Here is a 16,420-nt window from a genome sequence, read left to right as displayed (position 1 = left end):
ATATATATATATATATATATATATATATATATATATATATATATATATATATATATATATATATACATATGAAATATATTCTGCATAAATATTATTTTGGTTTGTTGGTATCATTTCACTGCAAAGTAAGGAAGGGGGTGTAAGCAGTTGGTTACACAGATCGGATCATCTGATCGAGGTGGTATTTCGAGATGGGATATTTTATAAAGAAAGAGGCGGTAATTTGGAAAACTGTTTCGTGGAACACTGGGATGGTCACAGTGGTAGGAGGTCGTGTGTGGGTGTTGTACTCCGGAAAGGTCAGAAGCAGGGACGTAACGTTGCACACCGGCCGGAACCTGATGACCTGAAGAGAGTTACATTTTTAAGTGCTTTGAGGAGCCGGCTGACGTTGTTGGAGAAGGGTCGATGAGATGTTGGGGTTCTGAGGGGTGGGAGGGGCGGGACCGAAGGATGTAGACGGTGAAAGTCAAGAGATGAAAAAGTAGGAGTTGGGGGAAGGCGAGGCGGTAGAGGCATATTTATTTTCGGATATCCTTGTAGGAGCATGTAATGTTCAGACGTTCAGGTGCGTTCAAGTTCTGCAAGTTTTTCAGAGAGGAGCAATTAAATGATAGCCATTGTAGATGTATTTTTAGGAAAACACTGAAAAAGCTTATAAGTGAAGGAATGCTACTCTGAGATGGATACTGATGGCATTGACGATTTCTCGGACAGTCTTGTCATCACGCCACTGTAAGTTTTTTATTCATGGAGTGCTTAATCCGAACTTTTGTCTTCTATTGGTACTGTTTAACTTGGTTACCTGCGAACTTAGTTCCATTTGGCAAGTGCTTGTAACAACCGGTGTCAGTTTGTGAGCATCACAAGCCCATTCACCAAAAGTGCTAGATTCAGCATCCTATCTATACTTGTCTCTGCTACTGTATCTTTGAACTTCTGCGTTGTACTTTCTTGTTGTACTTTCTACCACTGTCTTTTTGCAGAGGATCTGGACAGGAAGTTGGTCGATCGTGTCATTATTTAACTTTCAAAGGAAAGAAAATACTGGTGTGGTTTGTTCACCCCCAATTTTTTTGATTTCAAAGTTGTTAGCATCATTTATTATTACATAAGCAACGAAAGCATTTGTTTTTTTTCTTTGATTTAGTTATTCCAACGAATTTAATAAACATTTTTCGAAGGATTCATTTCGTTTCTAGCTAGATTGTGGCATACATCCGGGAATGAGCGGTGTGGATGCACTTCCATTTGTTGATTTTGTGGATTGCGAGGAACTCGACCTACTACTGGTGACACATTTTCACCTTGATCATTGTGGTGCCTTACCATGGTTGCTGGAAAAAACGGCATTTCGTGGTCGGTGTTTCATGACACATGCAACAAAAGCTATTTATCGTATGTCGATTGGTGACTATCTCAAGGTTTCGAAGTACGGTGGTTCAAGTGATAATCGAATGCTTTATAACGAAGAGGACCTAGAAAAAAGCATGGAAAAAATTGAGGTTAGGAACATTCTAACCAGATTCTAGTTTTGTTTGTACACAAATTCCGTCATTTTTTCTTTGGGTTATGCTAAAGCATAAGATTCTTGTGCTAGTTTATTATTATCAACCTTCCCATTTATGTTTGACTCTGTTTTTGTTTGGAAAATGTTTTATATTTGAGAATCTGAGCTTTTCTAATTATACAGGGTTTACGCTTTTTGTTCGTTGTTTACATACACATATCCATCACTTTAATTCACTTGTGAACGATCTAGTAACTTCGTCGTTATTATCTCAGTGCTAACAAATGCCTTTTTTGTTCATATTTTCTTCTATTTTATTCTATTTAGGTAATTGATTTTCACGAGCAGAAAGAGGTGAATGGTATCAAATTTTGGTGTCATGTTGCGGGCCATGTTTTGGGTGCCTGTATGTTCATGATCGAAATTGCTGGTGTTAGGATATTGTACACGGGAGATTTTTCAAGACTCGAAGATCGTCATTTGTGTGCTGCTGAATTGCCCACTGTATCACCGGATGTTTTGATTTGTGAATCAACTTATGGGACGCAAGTTCATGAGAGTCGAGATGAAAGGGAAAAAGGTTCAAATTTTAGAATATGCATCGAGGTTGAAGTTCAGGATGTAATCTTAGTTATGGATCTAAAATCATAATATTCATATGATATTTGAATAAGGGCGGTTAACTTATTAAAGTTAATCAGTGGTAGTCCTACTATCAGTTTTTTCTAGACAGAGGTGTGCAGAGAAGTTTGAGAAAAAGCTAGATTTATTCATGTAGAGGAAAAAGGATTTAGTTATATCTTGGGAATAATGAATTTGAAAGATTTGATATAAAAATGGGCTTCAAACCGTTTCACCCATACAATGTTGACATTTTTTAGGTTTACAAGTATTGTTCATGAAGTTGTTGGACGAGGTGGACGATGTCTCATCCCTGCTTTTGCTCTTGGTCGGGCTCAGGAATTGCTGCTTATTTTAGATGAATATTGGGAGGCTCATCCTGAGTTACAAGATATTCCAGTATATTGTTAGTTCTTAATTATTCTTTCCAGTTAGGGAAGAAAACTCCGATTCAGAAATCATGTGAGAGATTATGATGGATTATTAATCACTGTAGATAAGCAACTAATGTACAACTAATTGCCAATGTATGGTTTTGGTATTGCGCTAGTATGGATTTGATTGTACTAAGCATTATAGTTTGCAGCGAAAGTGAATGCAGTGCATCAGATAATGAAGATTTCTTGTAATTATTCATCCTATAAATTGTTAGGGATGGAGTGACATGCATGAGAAATCTGGAAAAGAATTGACATAGTCTCATATTTCTTTAGAACAATCCTGTCTGTTGTAACGCCGACGAAATGACCGTCGTTGAACCTAATAGATCTGTAATTGTAGGGATTGATCTTTTAATCTTTTTTGATCGTAAGTAATGCTTTTATCGTTATGTTGTTAGAATTAACATTATCATATTATAATTTATTTGCTTTTATCCTCATAAGAAATGTTTCTTCTAAGAGTACTTATTTGTGACTTGATTTTGGTGTCTAACTGTGAAGAGACTGCTTTTAGATGCAAGCTCGCTGGCGAAAAAGTGTATGGCTGTATATCAGACATTTGTAAGTGGAATGAACAGTCGCATACAGAAACAAATAGCACTGAATAATCCATTCGTTTTTAAACATGTTTCCAATTTAAAGGTATGGTCACTTACCATCAAGCAGTGATTTTCAGTTTATTTTTAGTTTCATTTCTTTAGTGAAACTTCTACATGCTTTGTTTGCTGTTATGAATACAAAAAGTTTTGCCATACTCTGAAATAAACTGTGTAATGAATCATGATTTAAAACCTAGCATTTTAAAATATGTCGCTCTTGTTGTTGGTAATAAACATAATTTACTTGCCTAGATTTCAGTGATTCATTCACGAAGAGATTTTAAAAACCATTTCAATTTGCAGAGTATCGATCATTTTGAAGATGTGGGTCCATGTGTTGTACTTGCATCGCCAGGCATGTTGCAGAATGGTCTCAGCAGAGAGCTGTTTGAGAACTGGTGTACAGATTCTAAAAATGGTTGTATCATAGCTGGTTACTGCGTCGAAGGGACACTTGCTAAGGTTTGCTTATCCACTCAGTATTTTAGGGGATTCGGTCTTTTTTCATTCATTATCATCGATTCCAAGCTTAACAAAAGTATAACTGCCACTGCAGCATGGCTAATAGAAGCCTGGGACTACCCAATTTAGACATTAGTCCGAAATTAACATAACCAACCTCAAATGCTTGAATTATTTATGCCTAAAATTAGCTGTACTGAACTTTAATTGCCTAAAACGGAAGTAAATCCGAGACATGCAAGATGATTAAATTATCACAAAATTTTGAAAATTAAAACACATTACTCTAAACAGTAGGAATCCAACAGTAGGAGTCCACACTTATATTGTATTCCCATTAATACTTCCAACAAGTCTCTGCACATCTTTATTTAATCTATAAAATTATATGAGTGACAGATCTATTTTTGTTTTGTGAGCAATGAAAAATACAACGAGCCTTTTATTTTTTGATAAAAAATAAAACTGCATGTTGAATGTGGTCCATTTCCAGCATATTTTATCAGAGCCGGAGGAAATTGTTGCAATGAACGGACAAAAATTGGCTATGCGGTTGCAGGTCATTTCCTGAGACTTTGAAATTTGTCAGCTCTAAGGTTTTGAGATTTATCAGCTCAGTTTTTTGAAAGCGAACATTACTTCGCAGGTCTTTTAATTATCCGTAAGCTCAACAATTTAATTTTAATATCTTCACAACATGAAAATATCGGTCAGCTGATCATGTAGAAATGATTTTTACAAATTATGTTTCCTAGCAAATAAGTGATGAAAATAAGATGCATTACTGCTAGGATCTTCATGGTGCAATAAGAAACGAGTATCTGTGATAAAGGTAAAATATTTACTTGAGAATTGGGAAACATCCACTTTCATTTTCAAATGTACTTTTCGAAAAGACCCAATGACTATTTCAGGATTTTTCTAGATTATTTCAGGTTGCTTATATCAGTTTCTCGGCACATACAGATTATACCCAAACATCGGATTTCATCCGTGCTCTTCGTCCGCCGCATCTTGTGTTGGTGCATGGGGAAATGAATGAAATGAATCGTTTGAAAGCAGCAATCATAAGGCAGTATGAAGATGAATCCGATTTTCACATCGAGGTAAACTTCAGGAATTCTGTTTTGTTTAATATTACAGAATATGATCGGAAAACTTCTGCTTTGCGACCACTAAAAAAAAATATTACTGGTGTGATTGAAGACATTCTTTGGGAAGCTTTCCTGTAAACATTTCTCACAAAATGTTGTGCGAGAAGGAGCATGAAAGATAATTTTTTTTATCAAGTCCTTATTCAAATGAGAGTAAGAGCAAAATTTCATGGAAACTTTTGCTTAGTGCAAGTCTTTTATTTATTTTCACTATAGAAATTCCAGCAGAGCGTTATTTTGCAGGTATATAATCCTCGAAATACTGAATCAGTTGAATTGCATTTCAGAGGAGAAAAAACTGCGAAGGTGTTTCTTGAATTCATTTCTCAAGTAGAATACTATTCGTTTTGCAAACACAGTTTTATGTCTTGGTCGAGCTTTTCATATGCGAACATTAAATCATCCCGATTGAACTGAACTTTTTCAGTTATTTAACCGGGCAAAATTTAAATTGTATTGCATTTTTAAGGACTTTAACATAATGATAATATCTATGTTGGAAATTATTGTCTAACAAATCCAGAACAATATTTTTCGTTTAATTTAAAGGTTGTTGGAAAAATGGCGATGACAACACCAGGAGATGGGCGAATTTTGAGCGGTGTCTTGATTCGACGAAATTTTAATTATCACTTGATGCATGCCGATGATCTTAGCGGTATGTTTTATGTCTTGTTTTCTTTTTTTTGGAAATTTATCACTGGGGCCAAGTTTTAAGATTATGTGTGGAAGAAACACTGAGAGTACTGGTAAGTTGCAATCTGTTGGCGGTTTCCGGATAGATTTTTATCCTAATTTCTAGAACAGGTTTGGCATTGACAAGCTGGAATGTTAAGGTATCTAAGCTGTTGTTATCTGCAATTGCTTAACTAATACGACTTTTTTAATATAATAGCAATTCGGTAAGTAATAGTACTAAGGACTAGTAAGTAATATTATACCTTTCTGGCGATTTTTTCATATCTACAGCATACACGGATTTGTCAAATAGTATCTTGACACAACGAGAGAGTGTCTTCTACAGTGGTACGATTACATTATTGCTTCATAATTTGCAACAAGTGGCTGGTGATGTAAGCTATGATGAAATCGATTCCAAAGATACTTTAGACCCTACCTATGCCATCAAACTGTTTGATGTTAGTATATTTTATTAATAAGATAGAAATTACCTCACCAAGATTTACTAAATATACATTCCTCATGAACGTAATGGGAAATACGCATCCAAACGAAAAGTATGACTGTGTTTATAGAAACAAATGCACACTATCGTGTAGAGTGGCTTCGAAATTCTTATAATTCCATTGGGTTCATATGAAAAGAAAGATGGTCATTTTCAAACTTTTATGCTTACAGATGCGTTTTCCGTCAGCTGGCCAAATTTGTGATGGGAGGGTGGACTAAAACTCTCTCAGCTGCCTCAAATTTATTTACTATGGCACGGTGATTCTTTTCATTTTCCAACCACGGTACAATAATAAGCATATATCTGAACAGGAACGGATCCGTGTGTTAGTTTATTACTCACAACATGTCGCCATTATTGAATGGACATCAAATCCAGTAAGCGATATGTTCGCTGATGCAACTTTAGCCGCAATTTTGCATGCACAGACAAATCCGGTACCTGATAAAAGTGGGTTTTTCTTGATCAAATCAGTTATGTAGTGCTAGTATTTTCTGTTCATAAGGATTTTTATCAATAACAAATCATTGCTATGGATTTTTTTTTCGACTAATTTCATTTCTGATTTTGTTACTTCTATAAACAGTTGAAGTTCAACTGAAGCATTGACAGATGGGTCAGTTAAAGAAGTCTAAAACTGGGTGGATTTCAGTTCATGAAAATTTTTATCAATGGTAAATCTTATGGTTTTTGTATATTGTTTTCCTTATGATCAAATTTTATTTTATAGAGCCATCTTGAAGCAATAACATAATAACGAAGATGAATAAGTTCAGTTTACTGTTGTCCCATCTCAGTTTTTACTGGACATTTGTTTTCCAGGAAGCGTGAAAGCAAAAGTTAATAACATACCACATTGCGCCGTTATCTTGATCGCATTTTATTCAGATTTATAAAAAGACAACCAAGATTTCTATATTTTTTACTTATAGCTGTATATTCTCATCTTCACATTTCAGGTCTTGCAAAATGGAGCGTAAAACCTAATGAAGTGGAATGCTTGATGAAGACGCTGGCTGAGCTGTGTGGTGACCAAGCAGTTATCCAGATGACCGCTAATGCAATTGATTTAGCAGTAGATGGGAAAGAAGCTAAAATAGACTTAGACACAATGCGTATTTCATGTACTGATCAACTGTTGCATCATTTGATCTCCTCCGTATGCCAGAAAATGATGAATTCGCTACTGCCGGTTTGCACCGTGACAGTCGCAAAGTAATCACTTGCTGCGAGTATTTGTTACTTTCGTGATGAATTAGCAGAACCATCTGCGGGATTAGAGAATGAAATGAACCATGATTAATTTTCGATTTCATTGAAGGAATGAAGAAAGATGTTGTCGTTTGATTGCTAAAAATAAAGAGTCCGTATTGAATGATTCACTTGTGTTATGTCAACTTTTCCAAATAAAATCTGCTTTAAGCAAGTGACCAGGTCACTAGGGTCACAAGAACTGTCTGGTCATTCGGTGCTGCAGCATATCGTTAAATACCTAATGGAGAAAATGCGAATTGGCTAGCTCTAATAAAGTCATTTGGATTAATCGACTGGATTTTATTCAAGTATATAAATGAGGAGTTGCAATTATGATTTGTTGATTGAGATTCAGAATGTGTTCTGAATTCTTCGTGAATCAAATCATTTGTAGACAACACTTCTTGCATTTCAGAAATACTTTCATTATACATTGATTGTGGCTGGATCAAGAATCTATGTTGGGATAAATCTTTGTGGCTATCGACAAATCTTTTTTAATTTGTTAAAGAAGACTCTCATAACATCATTCTGTTTTCCCATCCTCTCTACTTTCGATATTTGTCTGGACAGATCGTTGTGGATGATAGCGGTGTTTCCTTTGCAACGTTTTTTTGGGAAGCAACTGTGGTTCTGGATTTTTAAGCACACAAGTGATTCAGGGGTAAGATACATGATTGCAACGGATATTTCACTGCTGATATGTTTCTTCTTGTTTAACCGGTTGAAAACTGAATTGATGCCTTTATCATTGTCATTATCGTTACTATATTTAATTGCAGTGATAAGGAATAATCATCATTTTAGATATTCTCTACTCGTTTTCACCGTGCTACTATGTCAGAGGAGGAAGTATTTTAATATAGTTTTAAAATTCGTTAAAAATTTCACTTTTGCAAAATTTAATATAGTGCACACGCATACGCTTCGTATGACAACACCTAAATCTCCGATCGCTTATTTTTGTGATTTATCGGCGGAGAACGGAGAATCGTCGGGTATGGTTACCGGATAGCTCTAGAAAACTGTTTGGTAGAATTTTGTGACTTCTACTTCACCACATGTGTTCAGCAGCACTATTCGCTTTTTCGTTTTTTTCTTTTGTTGGAGTGGAGAAGGGGGAAGTTTCACCTTAAATGATATTGTGATTTTTCATTAATTTCTGGAAAGCTTAAATTTCGATAATTTATCTTTTGGAGGGTATTATTAAAAAATTTTATTTAAAAATTAATTGATTTATATATGAATTGTATATAGCATAGCTATAACTAGTGTTTTAGCATTCAGACTTTTGGATTTCGAGAAACTTCAGCGGTTGAGTACATGCATTTTTTTGCTGAATACATGCACATGCATTTTTGTTTTTGTCAGCTAGCGGGAAAAAATTAGCAAAGATGGAATTTCCCTGCGAAAAACCATCTGGTGGAATGCGAAACGATTAGAATATTGGCATAAGTGCGCTTTTCATTACTTTGCCTTCGATTCTCTCCTCAGCGGAGTAATGCAATTTTAGTTCTAAATTTTATTTTTATTTTATTTTTTTTAATTTTCTTTTTAATTCTAATATTGTGTCTTTGACACAATGCCACTGAGCAGTTTAGCATAAACAGGCATAAACAGCTCTGATGCTGTCACCTGATTGTTGCGTAAAATTTGAAAGCTTAAAGAAAGTAATTTTGACCATTCATTTTTTGCCTTCATTCATTATCAAATGTATTATCTCGAAATATCTTATTTGAACCTCATTTGTAGTACCTTATGTTACACAGAATTAACCGTCGTTGAAGGTTCAACTATAATTTGAGATAGTATAACTTGTCCCCAAATGGAGCAACCATTATTGAACCATTCATTTCAAACAACAGTTGGTGAATCCGTTTTATTTGAACAACATAAAAAATATGCTAATTCGAAACTTCCTGTTCTTATCGAAAAAGAAGGAATTGTCCATTCAACATTTACAGGAAAAAAATTATCCAGATATTAATAATCACACTACTACTGTGCAACATCCTTTTCTCTTGTCTTATTTTACGCGCAAATAGTCATAATGTACAGGAGAATCCTCCTGCGTTCAAACTGAGAGTACTATGATAAAGGAAAGTAATCCACATAGTTGTGTCGCAAAACATAGTATATATTTGTTCTTCTTATTCATAATGTTTTTCTCATTCTTTCCGTTTCTTTCTTTCCTGAACAAAATAAAAATGATCTCTGGTCGCAATGTGAAGAGAGATTTATTTCAGTGTCAAGAAATCCTGTCGTTCTAAAAATTACTTGAAGGGGTCAACATTTCAGTTTCAAAGTTAGTTAGTCTCACGTATCTTGTATCATCTCAGATTAGTGCAGTTTGTAACTTTGTAACTTCAAAAAAGTGAAAAAAATCATTCTCGAATGAGTTGTGCGTTCGATGTCGTCAACTTTTGTTCACAAGAAGAGAAAAAGTAAACTTGGATCGGTTGACAGAACAATGGAGTGTAAAGGATGGTAAAATGGTGAATGGCATATATATATATATATATGAATGGCTTAGGGCATAGGGGATTTTGATAATAGTCATCGTGTACCTGGCTATGTGCGACTTCCTAGAAGATGGCCGAGGTAAGGAGATATTTGTAACATAAATAATTTAAGGAAGCGGTACATAACAAGTTGGATTCTCAGTAACATCCCGATATAGGTGGGATTCTGTTATTGATCATAGACCTGAATTGATTCAAACATCCTTCTCCCATCAATTATTTTAGCATTAAAACAATGAGGAATGGATCTATTCATGCCTATGGACAAGGATAAGAAATGATATTTCATCAAGCATTTGGCGTGAAGTAGCAGAGTTGACATCGTTATCCTATTCGGATATTCAGTAAAGACACATTCGGTGAAGAGTGAACAAGTAAATGAATGAAGTCGGTCATCCAATTCGGACAGATGACCCCCTCTTAATTCTTCATAATGCATTTTCTCAATCATCAATATGATAGGGGCCTGCAATGGAAGTAACGGAAACCACCTTAGAACGTAAAATTTTCACATAGACGTTCTCAGTTCTAGGCCTGTTAAATTCGGTTCTGTGGCATGAGCTCGTTTGTTGAGGAGTTTCGTTAGCTTGTGGTTGCTATTGATATGGCGGGTTTGTCAGGATACTGGATATCTTAGTAGCCTTGTTAAGTACTGTTGCCTGCTTACTTGCTGCTTGATAGTATTACCATTTGTGCTTTAATCTGACAGGTGAGGAATAGGCTTTAGCTTTTCCTTTCCACAAATGCATTTTCGCTAACACATCATTGCTTGGAAGCATATGATATTTTAATCTTTTGCCTTGCTTTCCTTCTAACTTCCGCTTTATCATCCATCTCACCATTAGTCACGAATGACCCAGATTGATTGGTCTTTTGGTATCTTTCATGAAGTTCGTACTACTAATTAGATTCAGGAAAAAATTCAGGATTGGAGGTCGAGGAGAACGCACTGAGAGTGGGGGCATCTAGTTTGCGCACCTCAATCATTTTGGGAGAAAATATGCTTTTTGAACTGATAGAAGACATTCTATTTTGTTTTATTACCCATTCTCCATGTGAGTCCCCATGTGGTTTTGAATGGTTGTAATGTGATATATCTGTACAGTGGATGGTTTCAGTTAAACAAACTCGACGAAACGTCCCGCTAGTTAACTGGTTACAATGAACCCATCAGGAAGAAGCTGATTTCTTTACCCGCATTGATTGCATATTTTTGCCGAGAAATCAGTTTGAGTATACTTTTCATTACTAATAAAGTTTTTACTAAACGAAAAGTGAGTATATTATTGTACTAATGTTGAGATGCAATAAGTAACAATCTATAAAACGCTCAACTACTGTTAAGCGTTTTACTGATTTGTATTTCATAGCCAGTATTAATAACAATATGCGATACTTACGAGCTGCTAGCTTCATTAACCTATATAGTATCAAGTGAGTCGTTAAGAAATCAGTGGATTAATTTTGAGAAATTACTTACAAAGTTTTCCGGTTTTCTGTATACTGTGAAGGTAACGGTTGCAGAGTTTTCTGCAAACTTTAGATAATTCGTTTTAGACTGTCTACGTAAGAGAAACTTCGTTTTAGCTTGCTTTTATATATGCGTCAAAAAAATTAAGCTCCTATTTTTAGATTATAACTTAGTCGTATTATTTTACCATGTGAAACGGATATCGTTGCACGACGTGCATTATAAAAATGCCTAAATTTCTATAGGTTGACTAGTGATGGTGAGATGTCGAGCAAAATGGGCAATATCATTGTTGTTGTTTGCTTGGATCATAACTGTTAGCTATATCGCTTATTGCAGTTATAACAGTTCTTTATTAGATTCCTTTGCATCAATCCCCGCTCCTGGGATTTACACTGGTGCTGTTTTGCGAGAGGTAACGCATTTTAATGTAGTTGAAGTCTATTCTTCCTTAACTAATGCTATATCACAACTGAAAAGGATTGAAGACTGTTAGATTGATTGGATTTAGATGAAGTAGCAATTTCTTGTGTTTCATTAGTTCTTCTGAAAAGTTTAACTCAGTTTTATCAACGCTTTCTTGTGCTAGACCAAAATTGATAATGTATCTCGGCTGTAAGAAGAAGGAAGGCATTTATTATGGAAATCTGAAATAATGAGTGTCTGCCTTCTTCTACGTTCCCTACATTATGTGGAATGGCTATGATACATAGTGTCTACTACTTCTTTCTAATGGTCAATGATACAAATTCTTGACATTTTTCTGGAGTGACACTTCGTTTGAGAAACAATTTTTATTCCTGAAGTTGTAAAAAATGGCATGGTAACGAAAATTAATTGTGTTTTTCTAGAAATTCCGACGGTCTTTTGAAAAAACTAGCGCTAATTTAAAAGCAGATCAGCTGAAGAATGCTATTATTTACTCCAAACCGGAAAAAACTTTGAACTGGAAGGATTTTGACCATGAAGCTTTTTTGAGGAAAGGTGGTTTGCAGCCAGGTGAAGACAGGTAATTCTAGTCTCTATTCTATGAAACAGTCTACTATGTGTATATCTAGATATTATTTGCTGAAATACGAACATATGGAGATTCATGATTATCAGAAGACTTTTGCTGGTTCGTCACGCTAAATTACTCTAAGTAACTGTTTATTCCATGGAAAACTTGATTGAAGCTTTGTTACGTAAACCATACACGAACCATATAAACTTGGACGTGAATCATATAAAATAATGAATCATATAAAATAACAGATATAAAAATTCGTCAGATAAATGATTCCATTATTTCGTAGTTGTTGAAAGAAAATAAGGAACTCTTTATTCAGATTACTTGATTTTTGCGTCTACTATTGCTCTTTTGGCAGTAGTTGCATGCATCACCAATGCAGTGAGGAAAGTGGTTTTTCTTTTTTTCTTTACTTCTTGGGACTGATAATTCATTTGAATGGAAAAAAAATTGTTAACATGAAGTATGTGCCAAACTATTGGGCCATAACTTTTTAAACCAGATAACTTCCAGTTAAACAATAGTTAAACAATAGTAGCATTTCTGATGGATTAAATTTTTAGATACGCTGCAAATAAATTTAATCAAGCCGCTAGTGATGCTACAAGATGGGATCGCGATATTATCGATTCCCGGGAAGCAAGGTAAACTCGAAATTCCTGTTTGCTATCCTAATCAAAATCATTTACTTTTGGGTGTTAATGACTTACAAAATTTTAGATGTTATAAAGGGAAACTATATATTTAGGTTCTTCAAAAGAATTGGTATCTTTTAGGGTTTTTATTTCGGTGGAAATTTAGAAATGGAAGTGATTTCCTTTTCCATTCTTAATCTTGAAAATTCTTGAAGGAAACAAAATAAATGCATGAGCCGACGTTTTCTAGAAATACTGGTTCAGAAGCAGCTTCCTGTAACGAGTAAGAAAAATAGTTTGGCAGAATTACTATATTTCAGTTGCGGTACTGTAGTGTACAACATAGAAACTCTGCCATCAACTTCAGTTATAATAACTTACCATAATGAGGCACGATCGACATTACTGCGTACCGTCGTCAGTGTATTCCTTCGTTCCCCACCGCAGTTACTCCACGAAATTATTCTTGTTGATGATTTTTCAGATGATAGTAAGTCTGTTAATTGAAATGAATCTCTTGCAGAACAGGATTTTTTATATTTTTTAATTTTTCAAATATGGGGATACAAATCATGACAGATGATTGTAACAGCAGGCAAGCTCCGATAGATGATTATAAACTCCGATAGATCATTATAAACTGTTAAATGACTGGCATTATGAACTTCCTTCAGGATTGTTTCAGTCATGATATCAGGACATTATGAGTCCTACGCTTCCTGACAATAACAAGATGCATTTCTATGGCCAATCTTAGGTTAAATATCACATAATTTTCATTCAGATATAAAGGATTGTGTTTTAAATTATGTGCATGGTATCTTTTAAAATGAACTTTTTCAAAATTATTTTAGTTGCGATGGGTACAGACTTGCTGCCAATAGAAAATGTTATTGTTATAAGAAATACAAAACGTGAAGGTATGTTCGAAGTTTGACAAATTTGAAAATTTACCAAGTTGAAAATTTAACTTCACATTCTAACATTTGAGACTACATGAAACTACATCCACTTAAAAAAAAGAGTTTCCTTGCCAACGCTGACTAGTAAAGCATTTGTCAGAATGTTGCCATTATAAATAGTGGAAATGTAGAAATCTGACAGTTATGTTTGGAAATGGGAAGTTTTAAAAAGATTTTTTTCGTTGTTTTTCGTTTTGAGCTTTGAAATTTGAAGTGGTTGAAATTAAATCTTAAATGGTATAAAACTTCACCAATCAAAAGTATATGTGCAACTATCCTTTTTTTGGTTGTATCAAGTCCAATATTTTATGTCATCAATAAGTTGAAGGTCTGATAAGGTCGCGTGTGAAAGGATCAGCATTGGCGCGTGCCTCAGTGCTCACTTTTTTGGACAGTCATTGCGAATGCAATGTGAATTGGTTGGAACCATTGCTCGCACGAGTTAAAGAAAATCATCGGACCGTCGTTGCTCCCGTGATTGATGTTATCGACAGAGATACGTTCAAATATGTCGCTGCTAGTGCTGATTTGAGAGGAGGTCTCATTTCTTTTTAGGTCATAGTTAATGTAAGCAAGAGTATTATTCACCACTTCATAAATGAGACTGGTAATGATATTAGGAAATTTTACTAAACACTTTGAAGTGTTTTGTCTTTCATCCAGTTTGAATGCTGTTTTCGTTATGCATAGGATTTGAATGGAATCTCGTCTTTAAATGGGAATATTTAACGGGTAAGTTACGAGATGAGCGACATGCACGACCTACGGCACCGATAAGGTAAGTCTCTCTTCCTTAAATTCTTTAATCCCACAATTATTTTTCCTATATAAAATCACCATCGAGAAAGGAATGTGGTGCTTTTTTGCAGCACTTTTTCTCGGATTAATTTTGAATCTATGGGTCATTGTTGCAATAGGTATTTTATTCTTTAAATATGATTCTCAGCTTTGTTCTAATTAGAAAGCAAGATTAAATTAATTTGGATAGTTCAGATCCTGATTGTCCCATTTATATTTCGTCATTTTGTTTATGAGTTGTTTTGTGCTGGTTTCAGGACGCCAGTAATAGCTGGCGGTTTATTTATGATCCAGAAAGACTGGTTCGAAAAACTAGGTACATATGATGAAGAAATGGATATTTGGGGTGGCGAAAATCTTGGTTAGTAACTTTTCGTTGTTCAATTCTCAAGAATTCCAAGATTGTGAAGTTGAGCAATCTAAAATAAAAATCTACCAAGATGATATGAGAATTAAAGCCTCGTCTGGACCTGCTCATTGATGGCATCAATCACTCTCAGCGTTGAAATCTGGAACAAATAAGATGGAATAAAAAAGTAGGAAAGTATTTGGTTTAGAATTCCCCCTGCAGGATTGTGCCATTCCTCAACGATATCAAGGACGCTATAGTGAGGTTTAGCAGCCCTAGTTGTTTTATCCATTAATAAATAGTGAAACGAAAGCATTTATTTTTTTACTATTGTTTATTCAGTTCTGTTAGGTTTGATTTGAGAGTTTATTCTGCTGTGATTATTTATCTATACAGAATTATCATTTCGAGTGTGGCAGTGCGGCGGTTCACTGGAAATTATTCCTTGCAGTCGGGTTGGTCATGTGTTTCGGAAACAACATCCGTATACTTTTCCTGGTGGCAGCGGCAATGTTTTTCAAAAGTGAACTTTCATTTAAAATTTTTTTCACGTTATAAATTCATGAGTTGCAAAGTTCTTTCCTTACGTTGCATTCCTTGACAAGTCTACATTTATAGTCGCGTCATAGGCATGGAAATCAGTACTCTGAAGATCAAGATCACAAGCTTATTTTTGTAGAAATACAAGACGAGCCGCCGAAGTATGGCTAGGTGATTACAAGCATCTCTATTTGAGAAAAGTACCGTCTGCTCGATATGTTAATTTTGGCGAGTAAGTGTTTTTATTACTCTTCGTACTTTAATTAAAAACTTTAAATCTTTATGGTGACCTTTTTACATCATTCATTTTATTGCAGCATCACGGCAAGATTGGATCTAAAAAAAAAGTTTGCACTGCAAGGATTTCGATTGGTATTTGAAAGAAATTTATCCGGAGTTGACGTGCGTTTTTATTAGTGTGTTCCTGTTTATTTTTTATGTGACTTTCTTAACTGCAACCATAACTGCATTAAAGATGGAGTGGTTCTTAAAAAGAATAAGAATGACGAATAACCAATAAAGATTAATTCCATTTTGAATAAAACATCTGTTTAAGGCAGAAATATGAAGTAATAAAAGAACGGAAAACTGCTCTGTTATTTATGCTTGAAAATGAAGATAGTTTGATAAGAAATAAAATTCCTCTAAATTCTCATTTAGGATTCCCTCGAAAGAGCAAGGAAGATATCTGACATTCAGACAGGGAAGAGTTTGTATCGATTCTTTAGGTAAACAAATAGCTTTATCTTCCGTCGGTATATACCGTTGTCATGGTACAGGAGGAAATCAGGTATGGTCTTTTTAGGGTCAAGATTTTATTTAGAAGTAGTCAAGTGTATGTTTTATTAAAATCTTAAGCCTCTGCTAAACTGCAGTCTGAAATGCTGAGATTAATTTGGTATTTT

At 34.8% G+C, this 16,420-nt stretch overlaps 3 protein-coding genes across 3 annotated transcripts in view; all 3 read left to right on the top strand.

The window, feature by feature from the left end:
- Window positions 1-682: 682 nt before the first annotated feature.
- Window positions 683-2,161, top strand: LOAG_16429 (hypothetical protein; the record flags this gene model as incomplete). The annotated part of the gene is made up of 4 exons (XM_020449082.1): window positions 683-735; window positions 987-1,050; window positions 1,203-1,505; window positions 1,838-2,161. The coding sequence occupies 4 exons, from the start codon at window positions 683-685 to the stop codon at window positions 2,159-2,161; spliced, it is 744 nt and encodes a 247-aa protein (XP_020307453.1).
- Window positions 2,162-2,374: 213 nt separating this feature from the next.
- On the top strand, window positions 2,375-7,194 carry LOAG_16428 (cleavage and polyadenylation specific factor 3; the record flags this gene model as incomplete). Its single annotated transcript, XM_020449081.1, has 10 exons — window positions 2,375-2,537; window positions 3,086-3,213; window positions 3,474-3,632; window positions 4,126-4,191; window positions 4,568-4,738; window positions 5,030-5,092; window positions 5,336-5,444; window positions 5,756-5,925; window positions 6,287-6,425; window positions 6,935-7,194. 10 exons carry the CDS (start codon window positions 2,375-2,377, stop codon window positions 7,192-7,194), a joined length of 1,428 nt encoding a protein of 475 aa, XP_020307452.1.
- A 3,629-nt stretch (window positions 7,195-10,823) lies between these two features.
- Window positions 10,824-16,420, top strand: part of LOAG_06839 (glycosyl transferase) — a 7,064-nt gene continuing 1,467 nt past the window's right edge. The window contains exons 1-13 of the mRNA XM_020447262.1: window positions 10,824-10,984; window positions 11,468-11,637; window positions 12,074-12,231; window positions 12,795-12,875; window positions 13,187-13,356; window positions 13,721-13,786; window positions 14,157-14,366; window positions 14,519-14,606; window positions 14,884-14,987; window positions 15,372-15,498; window positions 15,655-15,747; window positions 15,833-15,917; window positions 16,176-16,305. Coding sequence (XP_020302489.1) covers window positions 11,479-11,637; window positions 12,074-12,231; window positions 12,795-12,875; window positions 13,187-13,356; window positions 13,721-13,786; window positions 14,157-14,366; window positions 14,519-14,606; window positions 14,884-14,987; window positions 15,372-15,498; window positions 15,655-15,747; window positions 15,833-15,917; window positions 16,176-16,247 — 1,413 coding nt within the window. The 5' untranslated portion in view covers window positions 10,824-10,984; window positions 11,468-11,478 and the 3' untranslated portion in view covers window positions 16,248-16,305. The remainder of the gene's footprint in view (window positions 10,985-11,467; window positions 11,638-12,073; window positions 12,232-12,794; window positions 12,876-13,186; window positions 13,357-13,720; window positions 13,787-14,156; window positions 14,367-14,518; window positions 14,607-14,883; window positions 14,988-15,371; window positions 15,499-15,654; window positions 15,748-15,832; window positions 15,918-16,175; window positions 16,306-16,420) is intronic.

This window comes from Loa loa (genome assembly GCF_000183805.2).
Source record: "Loa loa unplaced genomic scaffold supercont3.3, whole genome shotgun sequence".
In the NCBI taxonomy this organism is placed as follows: domain Eukaryota; kingdom Metazoa; phylum Nematoda; class Chromadorea; order Rhabditida; family Onchocercidae; genus Loa; species Loa loa.
This window is presented reverse-complemented; position numbering and strand designations above follow the sequence as displayed.